General features: G+C 34.3%; 1 protein-coding gene across 10 annotated transcripts in view; it reads left to right on the forward strand.

Moving 5' to 3' along the window:
- Positions 1–21754, forward strand: part of GPATCH2 (G-patch domain containing 2) — a 253379-nt gene that overhangs the window by 192489 nt on the left and 39136 nt on the right. For 6 of the 10 annotated variants that reach the window (XM_072647816.1, XM_072647814.1, XM_072647817.1 and 3 more), the window contains one exon: positions 9640–9710. The exons of the other annotated variants lie outside the window; for them this stretch is intronic. In XM_072647816.1, coding sequence (XP_072503917.1) covers positions 9640–9710 — 71 coding nt within the window. The remainder of the gene's footprint in view (positions 1–9639; positions 9711–21754) is intronic. 10 annotated transcript variants of the gene reach the window in all.

The following is a 21754-nucleotide window of genomic DNA, read 5'->3' on the forward strand; positions in this document are numbered from 1 at the left end:
GAATCTGTCATAATAGTAACATGAGGAAGAGAGCTATGCAGACTTTGAAGGCGGTGGGAATTCTATCAAGCCTAAGGAGCAGTGACTTCTCCTATGCTGAACATTATATAACTCAGGCAACCATGCCAGTTGTTCAGCCCCTAACTTCTCAGACCAATCAGTTCTGAAGATGGCCTCCTTGCCACCTTAAAGAGAAACCAGCCCAGACTATGTAAAACAGACCCTGTTCCTACCAAAAGCAATTAGGCCTCTTTTTATATCTTTTTACTTTTTGTTCTGTCATTTCCAGTTCAGAAGTCATTCTTGTGAAAGAAAAGAAAATCTAAATAAGAGCAATGAAACCCTGCCTTCTGTCTATTATAAGACTATGCCTGACTCATATGTGGCTTCAGTGACCTGCCTTTGTTTTAACCATCTGCACAATTTTAAAAATTAATTTGAATAGGACTTGTATAAAGAGATGGATTTTTCCTCATCAGTAAAATTGTTTCCTTGTCTTCATAACTTAATTCTTGTGCATCAACAATCCTTCCTGGGCTGAAATCCTCTGAAACATTTTATAATATCCTATTTGGTCTTCCTCAGAACCCTTTGAAATCTTCCCTCCCAACATCTAATGTGTTTCTTTGTCCTCAGAAGAGCGATATAGGAGATCCATGAAAGTTATCAGATTGAGGAATCTATTAAGAGTAAGACAAAGACTTTGTCCAGATTTCCTTTCCTTCTGTATTACAGATGCTAGGAGGGAGTAAGTTTATTTCCCTTAGGATTCACTTCATTTCAAACCTAAAATTTCACCATGATGTTCTCCCTTCTTTTGAAGGGTAAAGTAATCATTAAGGCAAAGCAAAAAAGTCTTAACTATTCTCCTTTGTCAGAGACTGTTTAATATGTCTGAATAATTATAGCCACTCCCTACCCCCACTCATACTCTAGGAACACGTGCCAAATTGTGATATATTTTTCAAACTACTCATCTATTCCTTCTTTACGTCCAAGTGATCTGTAGTATGCACTGATGACAAAATTGCTTCTGTTTCTCTCTCACCTGCTTCACTCTTTATTAAGCTGCCTGGATTTCTTTACATGAATTGCCGTTCATTTGTTTCAGTGGTGTCTGTCTCTTTGTGACCCCATTTGGGGTTTTCTTGGCAAAGGTACTAGAGTGGCTTGCCATTTCCTTCTCCAGCTCATTTTACAGATCAGGAAACTAAGGCAAATGGGGTTAAGTGATACAACTAGTAAGTTTCTGAGGCTGGATTTGAACTCAAAAAGATGAGTCTTCCTGACTCCAGGCCTGGCACTCTATCTACTTTACCACCTAGCTGCCCTATATAAATATATCTTCTTAATATAAAATGCCACACACACACACACACACACACATACACACACACACTTTTATCTTTCCTATTTCTTTTGAATATGGTATATTTTAATATGGTATAGAAGCTGTGGAGTTATATCCTATTACATTTTAGTGATACCAATTTGTGTGTATTTTCATTCATGTGTACACATTTGAGGCCAGAGGTTTTATTACTATCTCTTCTCTTGGATTTTGGTCTCCAGTGCATTTGTAGCATCCTAATTCCTTCACTATAGTACTCTCTTTAATGTCTAACTTGGTGGGTATATGTAGGCAGACTCCTCCTTCCCACCCCCATTCTTTTTAATTCTATGTCCTTTTTTGTAGATTTTCAAGCCACTCAAATATATTTTGCTTGACTTTGTTAGCTATGCTATAACCCTGGTGAGGAATCTGTCAACTTTATATTTTAGGCTATGGTGCAGAAATTTAAATACCATTCTCAGATACCACCTCCTTAGCCATCTGTTCATTTCCCAAATGATTGCTTCTCTTCCTCATTCCTTGATTTCATTGGGCAGCAGCAAGAAAAACAAACCTGTGCCCCTGTGGTGTTCATTTTATTACTTTATAATCTTTGGCAATATTTTAGGTTCCTTTTGGCATTATCTTTCTGCCCATATGAATCACTATAAGTGGGAAATAGTCATCTCTTTTAATATGCTTGTGAGGTTCTGTTATGTCTTATATACATGTCATGGGAAGACAACAGATCTTTCTACTGTTGTTAGTTGGTCAAGAAATAGACAAGGAACCACTAAGCACCACTGTACTTCTTCTTTTGACCTTAATTGGATAATTTCTCACCTGGTAATGTCAGTGAGTCTACTCTCTGTTCTTTGGGAGAGAAACCATTTCTTCTTTCTATCCAGCTCCCTCTTCAGTAGGTTCAAAAATGTTTTGGTTTTTTTTTTTTTGCTCTAGGTGCATAATTGTCCTTTTCCTTCCTTTTCACTTGTATCTAACACTTCTCTTCAAATTCCCAACAATTAAATCTCCTCTCTTCCATCCTATGTCCCTTTTCTCTTATTTGAATCTTTTATTCTGGTTACTTCAAGAAGACTTCATTGTTCCTAACCACCTAGAGTATAGAGAGGTATTTTTTGAGTTCTTTCACCTTCTCCTCCAGGAGGGAGATAAGCCTACACTTTGAAGACAAAAACATCACACTGCTGTGTCAAAAGTTGCAAGTATTGCACACCAAATTCATCGGTACGAAATTTCTTCTGTTCTCCAATCCAGATGACATTTTAGTCATCCCCCATTGAAAGTGTCCTATCTCATCTCTAAGCACCTAGTTAAAATGTTTATAGCCAGTTTCCATCACTTAATAATTTGACTAACACTCAAGCTTGATAGTGCAATGAATAGTGTTGAACTTGGTTTCAGAAAGACCTGAGTTCAAATCTCACATACACTTAATAGCTGTGTGACCAAGAGCAAGTTATTTAAACTCCCTTATTTAGTTTCTCATCTGCAAAACAGGGATGATAATACCTCCTTATCTCCCAGGGTTGCTGTAAGGAGCAAATGATCTGGCATATGAAAAGTGAATTTCAAAACTTAAAATACTATATAAATACTGGTTGTTATTAGCTATAATTTCCTTAGTTCAGCAACAACACAGCCACATCCTATCTTCTTTTCTCCTTGTACTGTATGTGTCAGTAACTTGCACCACCACCCACTCAATCTCTCTACACCCCCATTATCTATCTCTCCACAATACTGTAAAGTATGTAAGGGTAAGGACGGTGCCTTATATTAACTTTGTATATCTTCAGTACCTGGCATAGTGCTTCGCACACAGTTGGTACCTGATCTTTCTTGAATGGAGTAGTTTATTATTGAGTTAACAAGTCAGCCATAAAAGTATTGACTAAGTCTCAGTCTTTGCTGTGAATGCAGGATCATACAAATACAAAACATTTCTATTTATTTATTATCAACACCAATAACCTTAATCGTAATTTCTTATTTCAAACAAATGCAGAGAGATCTGCACCCCAAATTCTGACTCATTAATATTTTTTCCCATTGTCATGTTTAAGGTGTGGACATAACAACAATGAAAACAGTATATATTAAGTGTCAAAATTCTCCCAACACCATGCTTAATATATAGATGATATCAAAGAAATATAAGAGGATTTATATATCTAAGCAGCTAGATGGTATAGTAGATAGAGTGCTGGACTTAGAATGAGGTAGATCTTAGTTCAAATCCTCCCTTAGATATCTACTAGCTATGTGTGACCCTGGGCAGGATTCAGTTTCTCAGCCTCAGTTCCCTCATCTGTAAATTGAGGATAATGATAAGCACTTACTTCACAGACTTATTGTGAGGATCAAATAATATAACACATGTAAAGCAATTTGCAAGCCTTAAATAAGTGCCATAGAAATACTAACTCTTAGTATCATCATTATTACTAGTCTCTCATGTATATCACACCTAAGCCCAATTGAGCTTACCATTCTCTAAGTGTGCCAGAATGATCTCTTTGTTCATACTTGACATCTGGAATGCCTCCCCTCCTCATATACACCTTTTGAAAAGCTGTCTTCAAACGCAGTTCAAACAGTGCCTTCTCCATGACGTAGCTAGAAGTGATGTTGAATAAAGGTATGCATTGTTTGCTTAATATATTTGTAAGTTACACGTACATAAAGCACTTTGCAAAACTTAAAACTCTAAATACTATCATTACTATGAAGAGATAACTAACGTGTTGGATAAAAGAGTCAGAATCTAAAAATATCTCAGCAAATTAAGTCTGTTAAGTCAAATGTAATACAATGGGATAAATGTAAAACCTGTGCTAACATTGAAGAAGTCAATATCATAACATCCTAAGTATAAGTCTGGAAAAGTTTGGTTCTGAAACAGTTCATCTGAAAAAGATTTGGGATTTTAAAGAGCCTGGAAGTTCAATAAGTGGCATGATACTCCCCCCCCAAAAAAATTTTTTTGCTCTTAAACTAAATATAATTGGCTTTATTAAAAAAGAGAAGGAGTAATGCCCCAGAGTAAAAGGGCAGTAATCCTGCCTTACTTCACCCTAATCAGACCACATGTAGAGCACCATATTCAGTTCTGGGTGCCATATTTTAGGAAGAACATTGATCAGGTAGTCAAACTCTAAACATTTATTGTGTGCTTACTGTGTGCCAGGTAATCCTAAGAAAACAAAGAGAAAAATGAAACATCTCTACCTGTGTGAAATTTATTTATATACTAAAAAATGGGAGTGGGGTAGAAGCCATTAGGAGGCAGTAGAAGTAGAGGTAAGGAAAAAACACGTTCCAGACATGGGGACAGCCAAAGAAAAGACATAAAGAAAAAAAGATAAAGCATTATGTGTAAGGACCAACAAAAGTGCAAGTCTGGCTGCACCACAGTGTGTGTGAAAGGGAATAATATATAAGAATTCAGAAAAGATTGGTCATAGCAAAACTATGAAGGCCTTTAAATGCCAAACAAAATAGTTTGTATGTTATCTTAAAGACAGAAAAGAACCATTGGATCTTGTTGAGTTACATAGCTGAGTTACATAGTCAGACCTGTTCTTTGCAAAAATCTATTTCATATCCAAATGGAATATGGATTAGAAAAAGAAAAGGCTTATTGTAGGTAGATAGAATAGAAGCCTGTTGTAACAGTCTAAGTGATAAAGGCCTTAAATAACTAGTAGCTGTGTGAGTAAAGGAAAAGTAACAGATGTAAGAGATGTTATGGATTTAGAAACAACAAGACTATTTATTGGATACACGAGAGATGGAGGGCAGGTGGGAAAATGAGAAGTTGATGACACCAACATTTCAGACCTAGGTAACTGGAAGAACAATTGTGAATTGGAAGGCAATAGGGAAATTCAGAATAGAAGAAGGTTTGGAGGTAAAGATAAAGACATATTTTGAACATGTTGAGTTTGAGATATCTATGGGACATCCAATTTGAAATTTTTAATATTATGTTAGACAGTTGGAGGTGCATCATGACTCCAATAGGAGACCAGGTCTAGATATGTGGATCTGGGAGTTTTCCACAAAAAAATGATTAAACCCATGGAAGCTGATGAGGTCGTCAAACAAGAAACGTATAAAGAGAAGAGAACTCAAGACAGAGCACTGGGGTACATCTTTTGTTAGGTAGCAAAATATACATGATGAAGCAGCAAAATAGACTAATAAGAAGGAGTCAGAAGGGGAGAACCAAGAAAACACTATCTCAGAATTCAATGAAGAAAGAGAATCTCTAAGAAGAGGAAGACCAACAGTGTGTAGTGCTTCAGAGGTTAAGGATAAGAACTGAGAAAGTGTTATAAGATTTAAAAAGTAAGAAAGCATTAGTAGTGCTGGAGAGAGTAATTTCAGTTGGGTGATAAGATAGGAAGCCAGACTGAAGAGAAAGTGAAGGAAAGAAGAGGAAGTTTAGACAAAGAATGAAAACAGCATTTTCTAGGAATTTGGCAGTGAAAAGAAGAGATATAGAATGACAGCTTGAGAGAATTGCATGGCCCAAAGATTTGGGGGGCACAGGACAGAATTGGATAGGTTTGTAAGCAACAAAAAGAACTGGTAGATATGGAGAGATTAAAAATTGAAGAAAGATCATTGTGGAGGCAATCTGCTGGAAATGATAGGAAGAGATAGATCAAGGATACATGAACAGGTTTGACCCAATATTGATAAATTGGAGAGTGAGTGACCAGATTAGAAAGGGCCTCTGGATTATGCATGCCATACAGGGTTTGCTTATGATCTGCTATGTCATATTTTCATCACCAAACTCTGTAGGTAATGCTGTGATATTTTGAGAGAATTTGATCTATCAATTCTGTGAAACACAAGTTTTCTCTTTTTTTTTTTTTTAATTAAATTCACCATTTATTTTATTGAACTGACCAAATCAGTTCTAGAAGTAAGGAAGGGAGGAAGGAAAGGAAATTAAAGAAGGGAAGGCACTGAAGGAAGGAAGGATGGATCCGGTTTTTGTTATATACAGAGCACTAGGGATACATGTCAAGGAGCTCACCTTCTAATGGGTGGAACAACACACAGGGGAGATTTTGGCTACAAGTTAGTTGGAAAGGCTTAGCAGTCCTTAGGTTTCAAAAGGGCATTGATCTAAAAGTCAGGACTGCTAGGCTCTTCTATACTGCTCTGCCACTACTAGTTGTGTGGCAATGGCCAGATCATTTAACTGTGCTGAGCCTCAGTTTCCTCAACTATAAAATGGGAACAATACTATCTGTTCTGTTTATGTTACAGAGATGTGAGGATATGTGGGAAAACAGTTGGAAAACTTAAAAGTACTATACAAATGTAATGTAAGCCACTCTATTTAATCATGTTATCTGCATCTTCCTCATATATTTAAATTCTTTTAGGTTTTGTGTTAATTATCAGAATAGTTTTCCATGAAATTCATTGCTAGTTTGTCTTTTAAAAAAGCAAAATAAAGCATTTTCAGGCTACTTTTAAGGGAAAAATATTGTTATTTGACACTAACCCAACAAACTAGCCGTTTAAAGTGCGATACATTTCATGACAACTTGAGAAATGTTTTTGTAGTCATTGCTGAGTTAGATCACTCTAAAATTACCTCACTCACCTAACGCTGCCAATATAAGAGCAGAGGAAAGAAGAGCGCCACCTAGGAAAAAAGGATGACTTAAATCATGAGAAAATTTCAGAAGTCGTTGAAACCACAGTTACTTTCCAAATCAGTGATTGGGGCTTGATTCTTTTTTAATTGTATTGTTATGGCCTCATGCCCTTTTATAGTTAGTTACTGAGAAATGTAAGGACATGATGTGCATCCATGCCTGGTTTCTTTAATTCTCTTTATCCCTTTGCGAAATTTAGACTTTTTTTTTAACCTTTCGAATACTATTGAAATTCTATTCTATATGAAGATTCATCATATGCAGTCTGTATTTTTGCATAGGTGTGATTTTAAAGATTCCAAATAAAATTCTGATAAATTCAGTCCAATAAGAAAATCATTAGAAAATTATTGAATGGGTGTTTTACACAGATGTATTACATTAAAAATGTCAGTGTCAATCATTTAGTCATACTCCAGAGTCAGCAAAATCAGGAGACAGAAGGAGAAATGTGACAGAAGTCCTCGAGCCTCATCAGTTTGTGAAGAGATGTCAACTTCTTTAAATGCAACCGCATAGAACTGGTATTGATGGATATTCAGCTTTTCATAATTACACATTTTGCCGTCAGTTAGAGAATCCCATTCTAGTTTCAAAATATTTCGCTTTGGTTTTTTTCTCTCTTAATACCTATGCAGAACTGCAAGCTGGTCTATGTATTCTGATTCATCAGAATGTTACTCTCCTTACTGCTGTGAAGGGTGGAGAGAGTAGGAGTGGAGTTTTTGTTGACAAACCAGTAATTGCCTGTATTGCCTATGATTTTCTACCCCCCCCCCCAACTCAAGCAGACACTATATACAGAAGTGACAAAGGAATTAACAGTTTTCTATTGGAAACACTTTCAGATTAATGGGTTGCAATAGAATGGGTACTCTAATTTTTCTCTATAAGTGGTAACAGGTATTGATTTTGGCCTCATGTTAGTTGTCTCAGGTTGACTTAGATTCAACTTTCTGTTTACCTCATTTTATTTGGTATCAGTATGCTATTTCTGACGCAAGTTAATGAAAAATGGAATATTCTTGGAAATTTGAGCAAGGTGCAAGGTGATAATTTCTTATCTAAACAAACATCTGTTGATGGTAATAGATTCACAGCTTAACAATTCTTCACTGAAGTTTGGTCGCAGCTCAGAGTGTGTTACCTTAGCAGAACCCAGAGTATAAATATTCCTTTCTATCAAATTGTTTCTGCTTATTTTCACAGTTTTTATTTAAATTTAGTTCTAATTACCTGAAGGAATCATCATTTATATCTTGATATTTCTCTTCTATGGTCTCTCTGAGATTTGAGGCAATTAGTTACATTGTGATTGTGATGACTTCAACTTAGCTGTCAACCCATGTGGTGCCTCAACTTGCAGGGTTTTCTCATTAACAAGACAATAAAAAGTTCCATTTAGCTTTTGCTTTAACCAGTTTGGAAGCAATAACAGTAACATCTTACATTTTTTGTATTGTACTTTCATATATCAAACACTCTCACATCTCACTTGATCTTCCTATAAGGTAGGCAGGGCAAGAATCATTCTTCTTTTCCAAGTAAAAAAGCTAAAGCATAGGCTTGTAAGATAACTAGCCCAAGGTTGCATGGCTAACAAGTGTCTGAGTAACAACTAGAAACTAAATCTCCTAAATCCCAATTCTTTATTCATTCCACAGAAGACCTACATACGCGTGCATGTACACATGCATAAAAAATAGCTTCACCTACAGATTTACAGTCATAGAGTTTTATAATTGGAAGAGACTTTGATCCAACCTTCTCATGTTATGGATCAGGTTGTGACTTATCAAAGGTCACACAGCTAGTTAAAGGCAGAGCTCAAGTGAGACTACAGGTCTTAAATCTCAGTGCAATATACTTTCCTATTATACTGTACTATTATTCCTAAAATATTATAGCACATGCATTTTTAAATGATCACTTTTGTATTAAATTTTACCTGAGTTTATGTCTAAAGAACTACACTTAGATAATAACCTATTATTGTTACTAGTCATATTTCTTCATGAATGGGACTACTAACAGTTTTGATTGAATCCAAAGTAAATAGAGGCAAAGTTGTTTGGAGAGAGGCAGAATGGTAAGATATTTTGAGGTACCATTAATCAGTTTTTCCACTTGCTGCCATCAAGTCTGTGATTAATCTGTATGAAAATGGTTTTCTTCAAAACATTATACTGTTGGGTACTAATGGGGTAGCATTAGATGCTTTTATTATCAAAGTAGTTGGTGACAAGGCCTCATAAAACTCAGAAATAAGTATGGTGTTAGAGGGTGTTGGCAAGAAAGGTTATAGTACTTTTTCAGAGGCACTCAAGAGAAGCAGAGTTAAAACTGAGGTTCAGACCTCCAACCCCATCCTGTCCGTTAAAAAGATCAGTCAAGTCATCAAGAATGCACTGAATTGTCATATCTTAGGAAGATTTTTACAAGAATTACAGTAGTATTTCTGGCAAAGGTAGCCTTTCCTTTCAGCCAACGTAAATAAAATTTATCTTGCCCATGTAGATGGCAATAATATTTTTACTTGCAAAGTAATATTATCAAAATGTTCTTGTTTCTATAACTGTGTCTTAACACTTTGTATAGCTTCAGCTCCTGAGAGATAACCGATCTGAACGAGGACACAAGAAAAACTGTTCTGTGAAAACTGCAAGCAGGTGAGAAAGTTTGGAATCATGTTTTCATTTTTTCATCAAGTTATATGCCATTGTTTCCCAAAAAAGTAGAGTAGAGGTATTATAATTTGAGGTTTGCGTTGTCATTTTAAAAAAAAATACTTAGATTATGCTATTGTCTATGAGAATGCATATAGAAGATTACTACTAAGAAAGAAGAAAGTATTTTTATTGCTTTAATATAGGAATAAACAAAGAACAGATTTTATTAAGAAAATTTCTATCTCATAGATCAGCAAAAGTAGTTTATATCATCTCAGTATAATTATTTCTTTGAAATGATTTGTGAGTTCAATGAAGCAGAACTAATCTTACTCCCAAACTTACGTGGCATTGAAATCTGTGTATTATTTGTGAGAGGATTAATATGAGTATTCATTTTGTAAATGATTTTCACTATTAGCGAGAATGAACAAATAGTAATGAAGACATAATCCCCTTAAAAAATACAGTGACTTCTGATTCTTAACATTAAATACTGTTAAGGATGGGTACATTTCTTTTCTTCAGGATATAAAATTTGATATCACCGTTCAGTTTATAGAACAATATGCCTCTTCTCACACTTTTCATTCAGTATTTTTCAAAACCAATTTTTTATTTAAGTAAAGATAGTCACCTTTGGGAAAATATCCAGAACTTGACAAAGAAGTCGTTCAGTTAAGAACTATTTCCCTGACATTTGTACTGATTTGACTCCTGTTATGGAACCTGCTTGCACCCCAAATTTTGGGGGGCCAATACTCTTGTAGTCTTCTGTTCACAGGCTACTAGAGTAGCTGGAAGCTGAACCCTACAGAATAAAGAAATGATATTATATTGGAAAGAATTATTTAATGACATATGTACTGGAAGAAAAAATTTTAGGCTATTAACATGTAAAACCAGTCCAAAGAATCTATTAAATGTATTTGTAAGGTATTTGTAGCTCCATGCAAGTATGGAAATCTGTCTAAAATGACTCTTAGATAATGAAAATAAGATATTTAATAATGACCCTGAAATCCAATGCAGAATTATTTCAGTTCATTAATAAATATGGTAAAGAAGACATGTTAAAAGACACAGAAGAAATATAGCAAACAGTATGAAGATCTCTACACTGGATTGATCAAACATAAATAATTCAATACCATCCATAGAATATTTCTGTCATTCTGAGAATTTTGGCTACTCTGCAATATTTCTCATTAATAAGTCTATTATGTGATGGTGATATGTTTGATGATGTACTCACTATCAGAATTAGAGACCAGTGAGGTGCGAAATGATTTTAAGCTTCTATTTGTACAGTGCTTTAAGATTTATAATATGATAAAGGAGGTAACGTAAATATTAGACTGTTTTACAGATGAAAAAACTGAGGGTCTGAGAAGTTTAGTGACTTGCCCAGGTTTACCCAGCTTGCAAGCCTAAGATGTGGTGTTTGAATTCAGTCTCTTCTCTCCTTGACAGCCCTTTCCATAAGATTACACTATCTTTTAGCATAAGAAGATTGTATCATGGATTGAACTGCATCCATCTATTATTTGTATCCCTTCATTTAGATGAAAAAACGGACTGGTTTGTAAATTAATTTTAAAATCTCTTGTTTGACCTGTAGGAAACTTTTAGCTCAACAGTGTATAAACATCATCAGAAGTCTCTATGAGATAATCATCTTAGAGGTAGCTATTTGCTAATTGCATGCTCAGAACAGGCAGGGAAACTTTGAGAAATATTATGGGCCACATTATAACTAGTGAACATCTCTAGAGTATAAGACAAAGATATCATTCTAGATACCAGCTTCCATCAAGTAATTTTTTTGTTGTTCAGTCATTTTTTAGTTGTGTCCAACTCTTCATGGCACCATTTGGGGTTATTTTGGCAAAGATACATGAGAGGTTTGCCATTTCCTTCTCTAGCTCATTTTACAAATAAGGATACTGAGGCAGACAGAGTTAAATGATGTGCCACTAACATAGCTAATTAACTCATGAAGAGGAGTCTTTCTGACTTCAGACCTGGCACTCTAGCCACTGTGCCACCTAGCTGCCCTGTATATATTACACAAAAATTATTGGCAACTGAGTTTAAAAAGAAAATATTAAATTGCTCTACTCCAGCATATTTCTCTAGGTGAATGAAAGATGGAAAAGGGCACCAATGTGGCATCAGGTTTAAGGTCATCAAGAAAAAAAAACTGGTTTCTCTATGCTTGCAATAGTAGTTGATAAGATCTGGCTTCTTGACCAGATCCATCATTACCTATGGGGTGATAACTCAGTATTAAATAGCAATATAGGATTATCATTACAGAAGTCTCAGAACATAAGGACTAAAGGAATTCTTGTCTTTTTGTAAACCTGCTTGTTGAGAAAGAGAGAGAAGGCAGCAATAGACTCAGATATCTGTGTTAGGCTCATCTGAATTAGGACAACTTTTAAGTGGGTAAGTAAATAAGTATTGTTACTGGTTTTTAGTGAATTCTTAAACCTATGTTATGTACCAAGAAGTGCTTTTTCTGAAAATGTCTCTGATGCCTCTAAACTGACTGATATGAGGCTACAGCAAAGAGCTCTTTGTGTTGTTTGGTATAAATTCTGTGGGTCAACCTATCCTTTTTCTGCCTTCTCAGTACATGTCCAGTCAACTGTATTTTCTTTCTGCCAGCTCCTTAAAATTACAACCCATTTGGACAAGGCAGCCATGATAAGAGTTCTTAGGGTCATTTCTCTCTGAAGTTTACAGGGTACCCACCATATATGTAAACATATTTGTATAAACTACTGTTGTGTCAGCTTATATAGTGAGTCTTGGCTTAGCCTGGCAGCCATACAGCAGCTGTTATCAGCCTGATCTTAATACTCACCTCCTAGGTCCAGTTATATATTCACCATATTCACTGTCCAAATATGTGTTGCTTTTGACATTGTTTATAGACAACTTCCTCCATGATAGAGAGTTCTGTATTAGGTCCCCATCTGTAACTCAGATAGGGTTGGAAAAAATAAAACTCCATTTAGGTGGTTTGTCTAGTGGAGAGAGCAAGTCCATACCCTCTCCAAAAGGTCACTGAACTGCAGGTACTTGTATGGGACAAAAAAGCTTTTTAATATGCCAGAATAGGATGAAAGTACCTATTAACTGTAACAGCTGCTAATACTGATACATCTTTTAAGAAAAAGTAAATAACTGAGGTTTAGGGAATCACAGCATCCCACAGTACACCAGAGTCATGGAGTCCTGGGAAACAAAAGAAACTTACAAGCAACTGAGAGTGTACCAGACAGATATGGCCCCACTCTTTGCCATCAAAGGAGTCAGGCAAATTATTAGGCAAGAGATAGAACTGGATGCAACACCAGGCTGCTCCACAAATAGCAACTATGACAGCAAAGCAAATGACATTCTGGTTATACATCAGACTTTTCAGGTGCACCTACAAGAGCGAGCATCTCAGTTTCATCGTCTCCAAATATAGATGTGAGGGATACTAATATGAGACAGTGTATATATGTATACACAGAGACAGTAAGGCACCATTCCTTTTGTTTTCTTTGGATGTTTTAAGATTTGGTTTTTAAAATTTAAATAATAAATGTAAATAACTATTATAAACAGTTTTTTATGTTCTGTCATTTTAGTCAGGTCCAACTCTTTGTGACCTCATTTGGGGTTTTCTTGACTTTGAATAGTTTGCCATTTCCTTCTCCAGCTCATTTTGCAGATAAGAAGCTGAGGCGAACAGTCTTAAGCGGCTTGTTCAGGGTCAGATAGCCAGCCAGTAAGTGTCTGAATGCAGATTTGAATTCAGGAAGATGAGTCTTCCTTTGCACTGAGCCACCTAGCTCCCTCATTATAAATAGTAAAACAGCAAAAACAGACAAAACAAAAATTAGAAATCACCACAAAATCACAAACCCCAATATTACTGTGTAATCCTAGCTATTAAAAATTTTAACTATTAATGAACTGCTAAGAATAACAACTTCTGTGAATCCTAACAGGAATATTTGTTCACTATGACCACTTTCAGTCTCTTGCCTTTTTACAAATGAAGAAATATAAAGTTTGGTGAATGACTTTTTTTGGTAATATTTTTATAAGATATGTATGATTCTCTGGTTCTGCTTTCTTCACAATGCATTTTTTTATTTGAATCCATATTTGTTTTCAATGGAAAATAATATTACATTGATTAACTTATGCCGTGCTGCAATCCAACCATCTTCCTGCCTGCCGTACTTCCTCTCTATTGCTTTCCATTCTATTTTTGGAAAGGTCGTATGAATCATTTAACCTCTGACTCCACTCATCATAACTTGCTATTACTTCCCAAACCAAAATGTACCTCCTCAGCCCTTCTTTACATGAAGTCTTCTCCTCATAGAAGGTAAGCTCCTTAAGGGAAGTAATTAACTTGTTTCTTGTATTTGTGTCTTTGATGCTTAGCATTTAGCCTGTTAGCACATAGTAACTTCTTAATAAATGATTTTTCACTCATTACCATCTGCTTAACCATTCCTTATTTAATTCCTATTTTATTTAGGAATTAACTAAAATTACTAAATTCCTATTTTATAGGTTCTTTGCAGTTTTTCAGTATCACAAATAAAACAATTAAAATATTTTTGCACAGTTAAGCCTTTTTATACTTAACTAATTTTTTAATAATGGGATCATTAGGTCAAAGGACAGAAAAAGTTTTCCAACTCTTACTGTAGATTGCCAGGAACCCTCTAAAAAGATTATTCAAATTTACAATTCTACTATCAGGGTAATAAAATGAGATGAAAAAATTGGAAAAGAAAAACATCATTTACCATTCAGAGATACAGATAGGGAATGAATTCTTAATTAAATAAGAAATAAAGGCGAAAGATAAAATAAATTACTTTGATCACACAAAATTGAAATTTTTCATGAAAAAAATCAACATACATGGGATAAGAAGGGTAAGAGTATAAGGAAAAATATTTTATATCATGTACTTCTGATAAGTGTTTTATACTCAAGATACATAGATAAACAACTAAAAGAAGTAACGTAACCAAAAACCATTCTCCAGTGGATAAGTGGTCAAAGAATATGAATAGTTCTCTAAAGAAAAATTGCAAAATATTAACAACCATATGAAAGAATTGTCCAAATTACTAATGATAAGAGAAACACAAAGTAAAATGACTGAGATTTCACCTGTTACCCAGAAAATTGGCAAAGATACTTTTTAAAAATGACAGTGGTCAGTGTTGAAGGAGTTGTAAAAGACAGACACACTAGTGCAGTGTTGGTGGAACCGTAAATTGTTATCAGCATCCAAAAAATTACAAGTAAAATTACTAAAATATCCTAACCCTTGGACCCAGGGATTCCACTGCTAAGCATATGCCCCAAGGTGGTCATTGACAAAATGAAAGTCTCAGTATACACCAGAATATTTATAGCAGCAATTTTTGTGGTAGCAAAGAACTAGAAATAAAGTAGATTCCCTTCACTTGGGAGATACCTGAACAAATTATGCTATATGAATATAATATAAGATTATTTTTATCTAAGAAATCATAAGTATGAGGAATATAGAGAAAAACTGATGAACAACTCCTCACTACTTTGTCTTCTGTCCTTTTCTTTTTCTTTTTCATTCTTCTCCCCACCCCTTCACCTATTTCTTCTTCTCTCTCTCCTTTCTTGGTAGTATTGTTTATTCTTTTGGCTTCAACTATAACCTCTGCATAAGTGATTTCCAAATCTTTATCTCTTTTCTGAGAAAGAAATTTACAATTTACAGTTCTGCCTGTTATGTCCTGCCAGCACCTGAAAAGTCAAAATGTTCCAAACTATATTGATTATCTTTCCATCAAAAACTTCTTCACTTTTGAATTCACTATTTGTCAGTGGTATCCTAGCCAAGCACAGAACCATTTTGTAATTGTCTTTGTAAATGTCCTTTGGGGTGTTAATAAGTTAAAATATTACCATATATTATTATGGTCTCTATAAAGACTATACTTTGTAGAATTATTGCTGATCTCCATTGTTAGAGGGTGTTTCCTTACCCAGGGTTCCTTTCACCAAAGAAATCACAAATATATATGTATGTATATTTATGTAGGTGTGTGTTTGTATATGTATATGTGTACACATATTTAAAATATACAAATACTTGATGATCTTGTCATTGGTTGAAATGGTGTTTATCTTTTCATTCTTCATGGTCTTCATTGGTAATATATAAAAATACAGGTTATTTATGTGATATTACACATTCTGCCATGTTTTCCATTTTGATTATTTCCCTGGGGTTTTTTTTTTTATCAGCACGCTTGGATTTTCTAGCTATACATCTTGTCATATGCAAAGAGAAGCTTTAACCTCTTCATTACTAATGATAATTCTTTATCATACCATAACTAGCCTTTCCAAAAATATGTCAAACAGAATGCACTGAAAGTGGATAATCTTCTTTTGTATGATTTTAGTGTGAATGTTTCTCATGTTTATTCCTTACATATAATGTTGACTCTTGTTTCAAAAAGAACTTGTTTTATCGTATGAAGGAGAAAAAAAATATTCCTATCTCTTTGCTTTTTAATATTGTATCATGAATGGTTGTACTTTTATTCAAGACTTAGACAAACAAACATGATTGAATTTGAGAGTCTAGTCTGTCTAAATGCAATACTACATGTGTTTTTAATCTCTCTTTGAAGGCTTGTGTCACTTACATTAAAATTCCAGCAGTGACTTTTAGTGGATTTTTACATACTCACTTAACTCTCCAGGATTTCACTATATTTCATAGTGAATAGATTTTTTTTTTTTTCCGAGGCTTTTCTCCTTGAATTCTTTCAAGTCTTGTTCAGTCATTTCCTACTCCTTCATGACCTCTTTGGGGGTTTTCTTGGCAAAGATACTGGATGATTTGCCATTTCCTTCAGCTCATTTTATGGATTACAGACTGAGGCAGACACAGGCTAAATGACTTGCCCAGGGTCACACAGATAATAGGTGTCTGAGGCCAGATTTGAATTCAGGAAGATGAACCTTCCAGACTTCAGTGTCAGGCATTCTCTCCTGTGCCACCTAACTGCCCTTTGGAGTCTTATTTATGTATAAAGGTTTTTTTTGTTTATTTTTTACCTTTGAACAGAATGGTTAGATTTAAAGAATCAAGGCTATATTTTTAAAATGTGTATGTATTCTAGGATTGAAGACAGTATTTTTTGACACACATGTAAGTTTTACATATGTGTCTGTAAGTATATATGTGTCTATTGGCACTTCCTTCTGTGAGGATAGGTAGTGCTTACTGGCAAGCTACACCCTTTCTGGAACATGTCTCCTTTCAAACACAAGGCAGAGGAAAATAGTTGCCCTTCCAGCTTGCTCTCCTGCCTCTTAGATCTCACCTACCAGTTCAGTTATGAGTGTCTTCCTGGAAATTTTTCTCTTTCAAATAATCTTTATCTCCCTTTATCTCTAAACATAAGCCAGTTTGCACTAGCAAAATCCAAATTGAATTTACAAAGCTTCATTATTTTAGACTCTTCATTATCCAAGGTCCCTCCCTCCTTCCCCAATTCCCCAGCTTAAGTAAAGCTAGCAAAGATTTGATAATATCTGGTTTTAATGAATTGGCGTTTCTATATACCCATTATTTTGGTCAAAATTGAGTCCTGCATGTTCCTCTCCTTTTGTCAGTCCTTCAGTAGCATTTTGTAGTGGAAAGATTGCTAGGCTTATCCTCAAATAAGATCTTGGTTTGAAATTCAGTTTTGAACCTAGCTGAGGCATCCTGGGCAAGTTGCTTAACCTCTTAGACATAGAATTTCGTCATCTATAAAATGGATTTTGACTAGTACTGCCTAGCTTCCAGGGTTTCTCTGAGTAAGCTACTTTGGAAACCTTAGAGTATTATATAAATGTAAACCATTAACATATATGGTACACTCACTGTATACAGTACCCTGTGTCAAAAAGGTTTTGCCACACATTTTATTTATTCAACAAACATTTATTGAGCACCTACTATGTGCACGGTACCATAACAGGCAGTTGAAATACAAAGTTAGATATATGTTAGATATAATTCCTGTCTACAAGTAGTTTATTATGTACTAAAATAAAATTAGATGTACACAATTACATATAAGTAGATAATTAAATGCCATGAGAGATAATGAACCAAGTACTTTCAGAGTCCAGGGGACTGTGAGGAATCACTTCTGAAAGAAATATTCAAAAATAGCTACATGGAGTAAGGTCTTGAAGGATTACCAAATGTATTCTTTGTTTTTTCTGTAATATTCATTTTCCAAATGACATCCTTTATATTTTACTACAATTTTATTTGAATTAACAGTTTGCAAAGTACAATTGTATTCACCAGTACCTAACCTTTTATAGTTGTGGTTTTGTTTTCTTTTGATAATTTGTACTATTTTCTTATGTTCAGATTTTTGTAGTTGCACAGGAAATAGAAAGATACCCCCCTGACCTTCTAGCAAATAATTGCAGTCAAGTAAAAGCATTTTTATTCCAGATATTGACAAGTTATTTTTTAGACAACCAAGCATCTATTAGGAATCTTTTTGTACTAAATGTAAATAATGTTTTGTATAGGACTTTGACATTGCTCTTTAAACCTGTGATTACCCAGCCAGATATCATTAGATGGCATGATATATCCTGAATATTGTTTGTTCTCATTTCTGGTTTGATCTGTTAATAGTTTGGGTAGATAGAATAAACAAGTTATTTTTCAGTTATTTCTTTATTGCTGCCTTAGATTGCCACCTAGTATTTAAAAGAGTCTCCTCAAATGAAAAAATGCCAAAATATTTGACAGGAAATTCAGAACAAACCCTATTATTGCTTTAGATTAAAAATATTTCACTTCAGCTTTCTTGTAACAGGGTAGAAAGAAATTCCTATTTACATTAGTAGAGAGCTCATTCGTTTTCATCCAATGATACAGATCACTGTATTTTGTTACACAGATGTGACAAATAGAATTACAGCTGCTCTTTATTTGATCTTCTAAAGAGACAAAGATGTGCAAGGATTGTGCCTGCTCCCTTTTTCCCACAGTGTCATCTGTTATTTGGGAAAGACTCCTAATTTGTAGCAGATACAAAACTATTTGTTGTGTTGCAGGTTTGCCAAAAATAAGTGAAACCATTAATTACTACATTTTTGAGCAGCTGTTAATAAATTCAGATAGGAAAACTGTACATTAAACTACTAGCTAATTACATGTACTGTGTTTAATGTGGCTTTTCACAGACACTAGAGTATCAACAAAAGGAAATGATCCCTTGTTTAAATGATTGAAGAGTCAAAATCATATAACTTCCTACCTGTCGTTTCAGTATTCTGTTACAAATTATCTTCTCTTATGGTCAAAACATAATCATATTCGAAATCCAAAATTTAGATGGACATTCTCTTTTTATTTTTCTAACAATAATAGCTTTTCTACATCTGATTTTTAAAATACTAAATTATTACTGTTTTATCACATTCACTAAGGTTTTTGTTGTTTCCTAGTTCTAAAAGACTTTCATTAGACATTAACAAAAGTACTTTTCTCATTCTGCCACTGCATATGTACACTTTATGAAAACTGTTAGCAAATATTCACGTATTTTCTTTATTTGATTTTTATTGGACTTTGTCCTAGTTAAAAACATTTTAAGATTTTCTAGATAAATTTCTAAGCTATTTGTGGTAGAAAAGGTCAAAATATTTAGAAGTAGCATTTAGAAAACCATTTAAAGTGATTTAACTAATCTGTTTCACTTTACAAGACCAAATTATTGCATCAAAAAGTAGCACAATTCACAAATTACTAATTTCTTCCCTCCTGTCCTTTTGGCATCATGAAATTCTAACTTTGCCTGCCAAGATTTTAAACTAATGATTACAGAATGTTACTTTAATTTGTGATTATACTAAATAAAATTAGTATGAGCCAATTAGATTTTTGAAAGGTTGGTATTGAATTATATCAGACGATCCCAAAGAACAAATTTGTCATTAAGAAAATAAGTTATCAAAATCTGGTATTTTTTAAATGAGAAAAGGGAACAACTAGTCCCTAGATGAAATACCTGTATGCCCTGTACCTAAAACTGGTAGATGGACCACTTGATAATTTAGAATTACTAAATGAATACACAGCCTTTCTCCACTAGAGTTCCAGTTAAATTTAGCTGTGGTCAATAATGATTAAAAGTAGTTTTCATCCGAAAGCTGCTCAGTGACCAACAGCCAAAATGTTTGTGGCCCTAGGTCCATTTTCTTAAGGACAGATGTCTGTCGGCACATTTCAAATTGATTCAGGGATTAAATGGGCATGGATGTTGAACTTAACCTTTCAGTCCCATAGATGACTTCCCTGGGAAATGATTAAAGTAAATCTGCAGGATGATAGAAGAGTAGCTTACGGGGCTGCTATTACATGGGTTATAATTTGATCATTAATAGGTTTAGGTGCATGTTGATAATACAGACTTATATAATTTAAAATAAATTTTACATATTTTCATATGTACAAAATTACTGTAATGAGAAAATTAATTTTGTGGTATATCAGTGTTAATATTTGATGTCAACAGAGCATTGAATACTAGCTGCTGCATGAAAGATTTTGCCATAATACTCATAGACAGAAATAAACTTCTTTAATTTATTACATCAAAAATGGGCTAGAAGTAGCACATAAGTCTTTATCAAAGTGTCACTTTTTTCCAAAGTGCAACGCAGGATTCTCTTTATTCTGTATTTTTTTTTCATTTCTTTAGAAATTGCTAGCTATCTCCAGTAGGTACTACCCTTTAGATAAGTATAGTACAGAAGCCCAAATCACATTAACGTGTCAACTCTGTTTTTAGTTGTTGCATATATCTTCATAATAAAGAAGGTAGCCAGCTAAGTCATCTTACAATCTAAAAATTTAAGATACTAAAAACTGTTTTGAATTCCTATGTAAATAGGAATGTAGGATAAGATATAGATCTTCAACATGAGCTACTATGGATTGTTGCTAATTTTCTTCTTTTCCTCCTATTGCACAATTGGTAGCAAATACTGACAGTTGACAGAATAGCTGTTCCATGTCCTGAAAAAGATAAATACATATTTCACAATCAAAGTTTTACTTCATTTTCCTTGGAGAAACAAATATTTTCTCCCTCATTCCTTAGTGACTTGTTTGCGTACCAAGATATTGGCAAGGATTTGCCTTTGTTTATTTCATATACTTTTGATCAATTCCAACTCATGCCCAATTATATTACACTAAATTAACATAATTCAACAGATGTTGATATTTAAATGTTTTCTGGCATTCAAATCTTGGACAGCTGTCTTAGAGCTTGGGGAAAAGGCAAACATTTAGAGTTAAATGCTGAACATATGCTTAAATTACTAATTAGAAACAAGAAAAAAAACAATGCGTTATCCTTTCGGAGGACAATAAACCTCAGATACATATTTTTCTAAACTCTTTTCCACCAAGTTATAGTGAAGGAATGTTTTGAGACTGGTGGGGGAGGAGTTGTACTTATTAATGGAAAACTAAATTTAACCTCAAATAGGATTACCTAGAGATGTTCATCGTGGATTTGTTTACTTTAGGTGAACCATTTTTGTATCCCCTTAGCACCTAGCACAGTGCCCTCCTCAATAAATGTCCTTACAATTAAATTGAACATTACCTGCTGTTTGGCTTAAACAACATCAAGACAAAGGGAAGTTTCATCTGGGACCACTCCTAATGCCCTCCATCACCACTTTGGAAGTTTTAGGATTAAACTGAAGACCCACATCAAGTCTTCCCAAGCCTCCTCTGTTGCTGCCACTGCTTCGTTCCATCTAAAAATCAAAAACAGCAAAATATCCTTTAATGTGGAAAAAAATGCCATCCATACTTCTTTGTCAGAAACATTCCTACCAGTTAAGCTTAGGAGAATATATAGTAGGTTTGGCCAAAGATCTAAAACATACAAGCAAATATTTTTTTTATAAAAGTGTTAGAA

The sequence above is a fragment of the Notamacropus eugenii genome, chromosome 2 (genome assembly GCF_028372415.1).
Source record: "Notamacropus eugenii isolate mMacEug1 chromosome 2, mMacEug1.pri_v2, whole genome shotgun sequence".
Lineage (NCBI taxonomy): Eukaryota > Metazoa > Chordata > Mammalia > Diprotodontia > Macropodidae > Notamacropus > Notamacropus eugenii.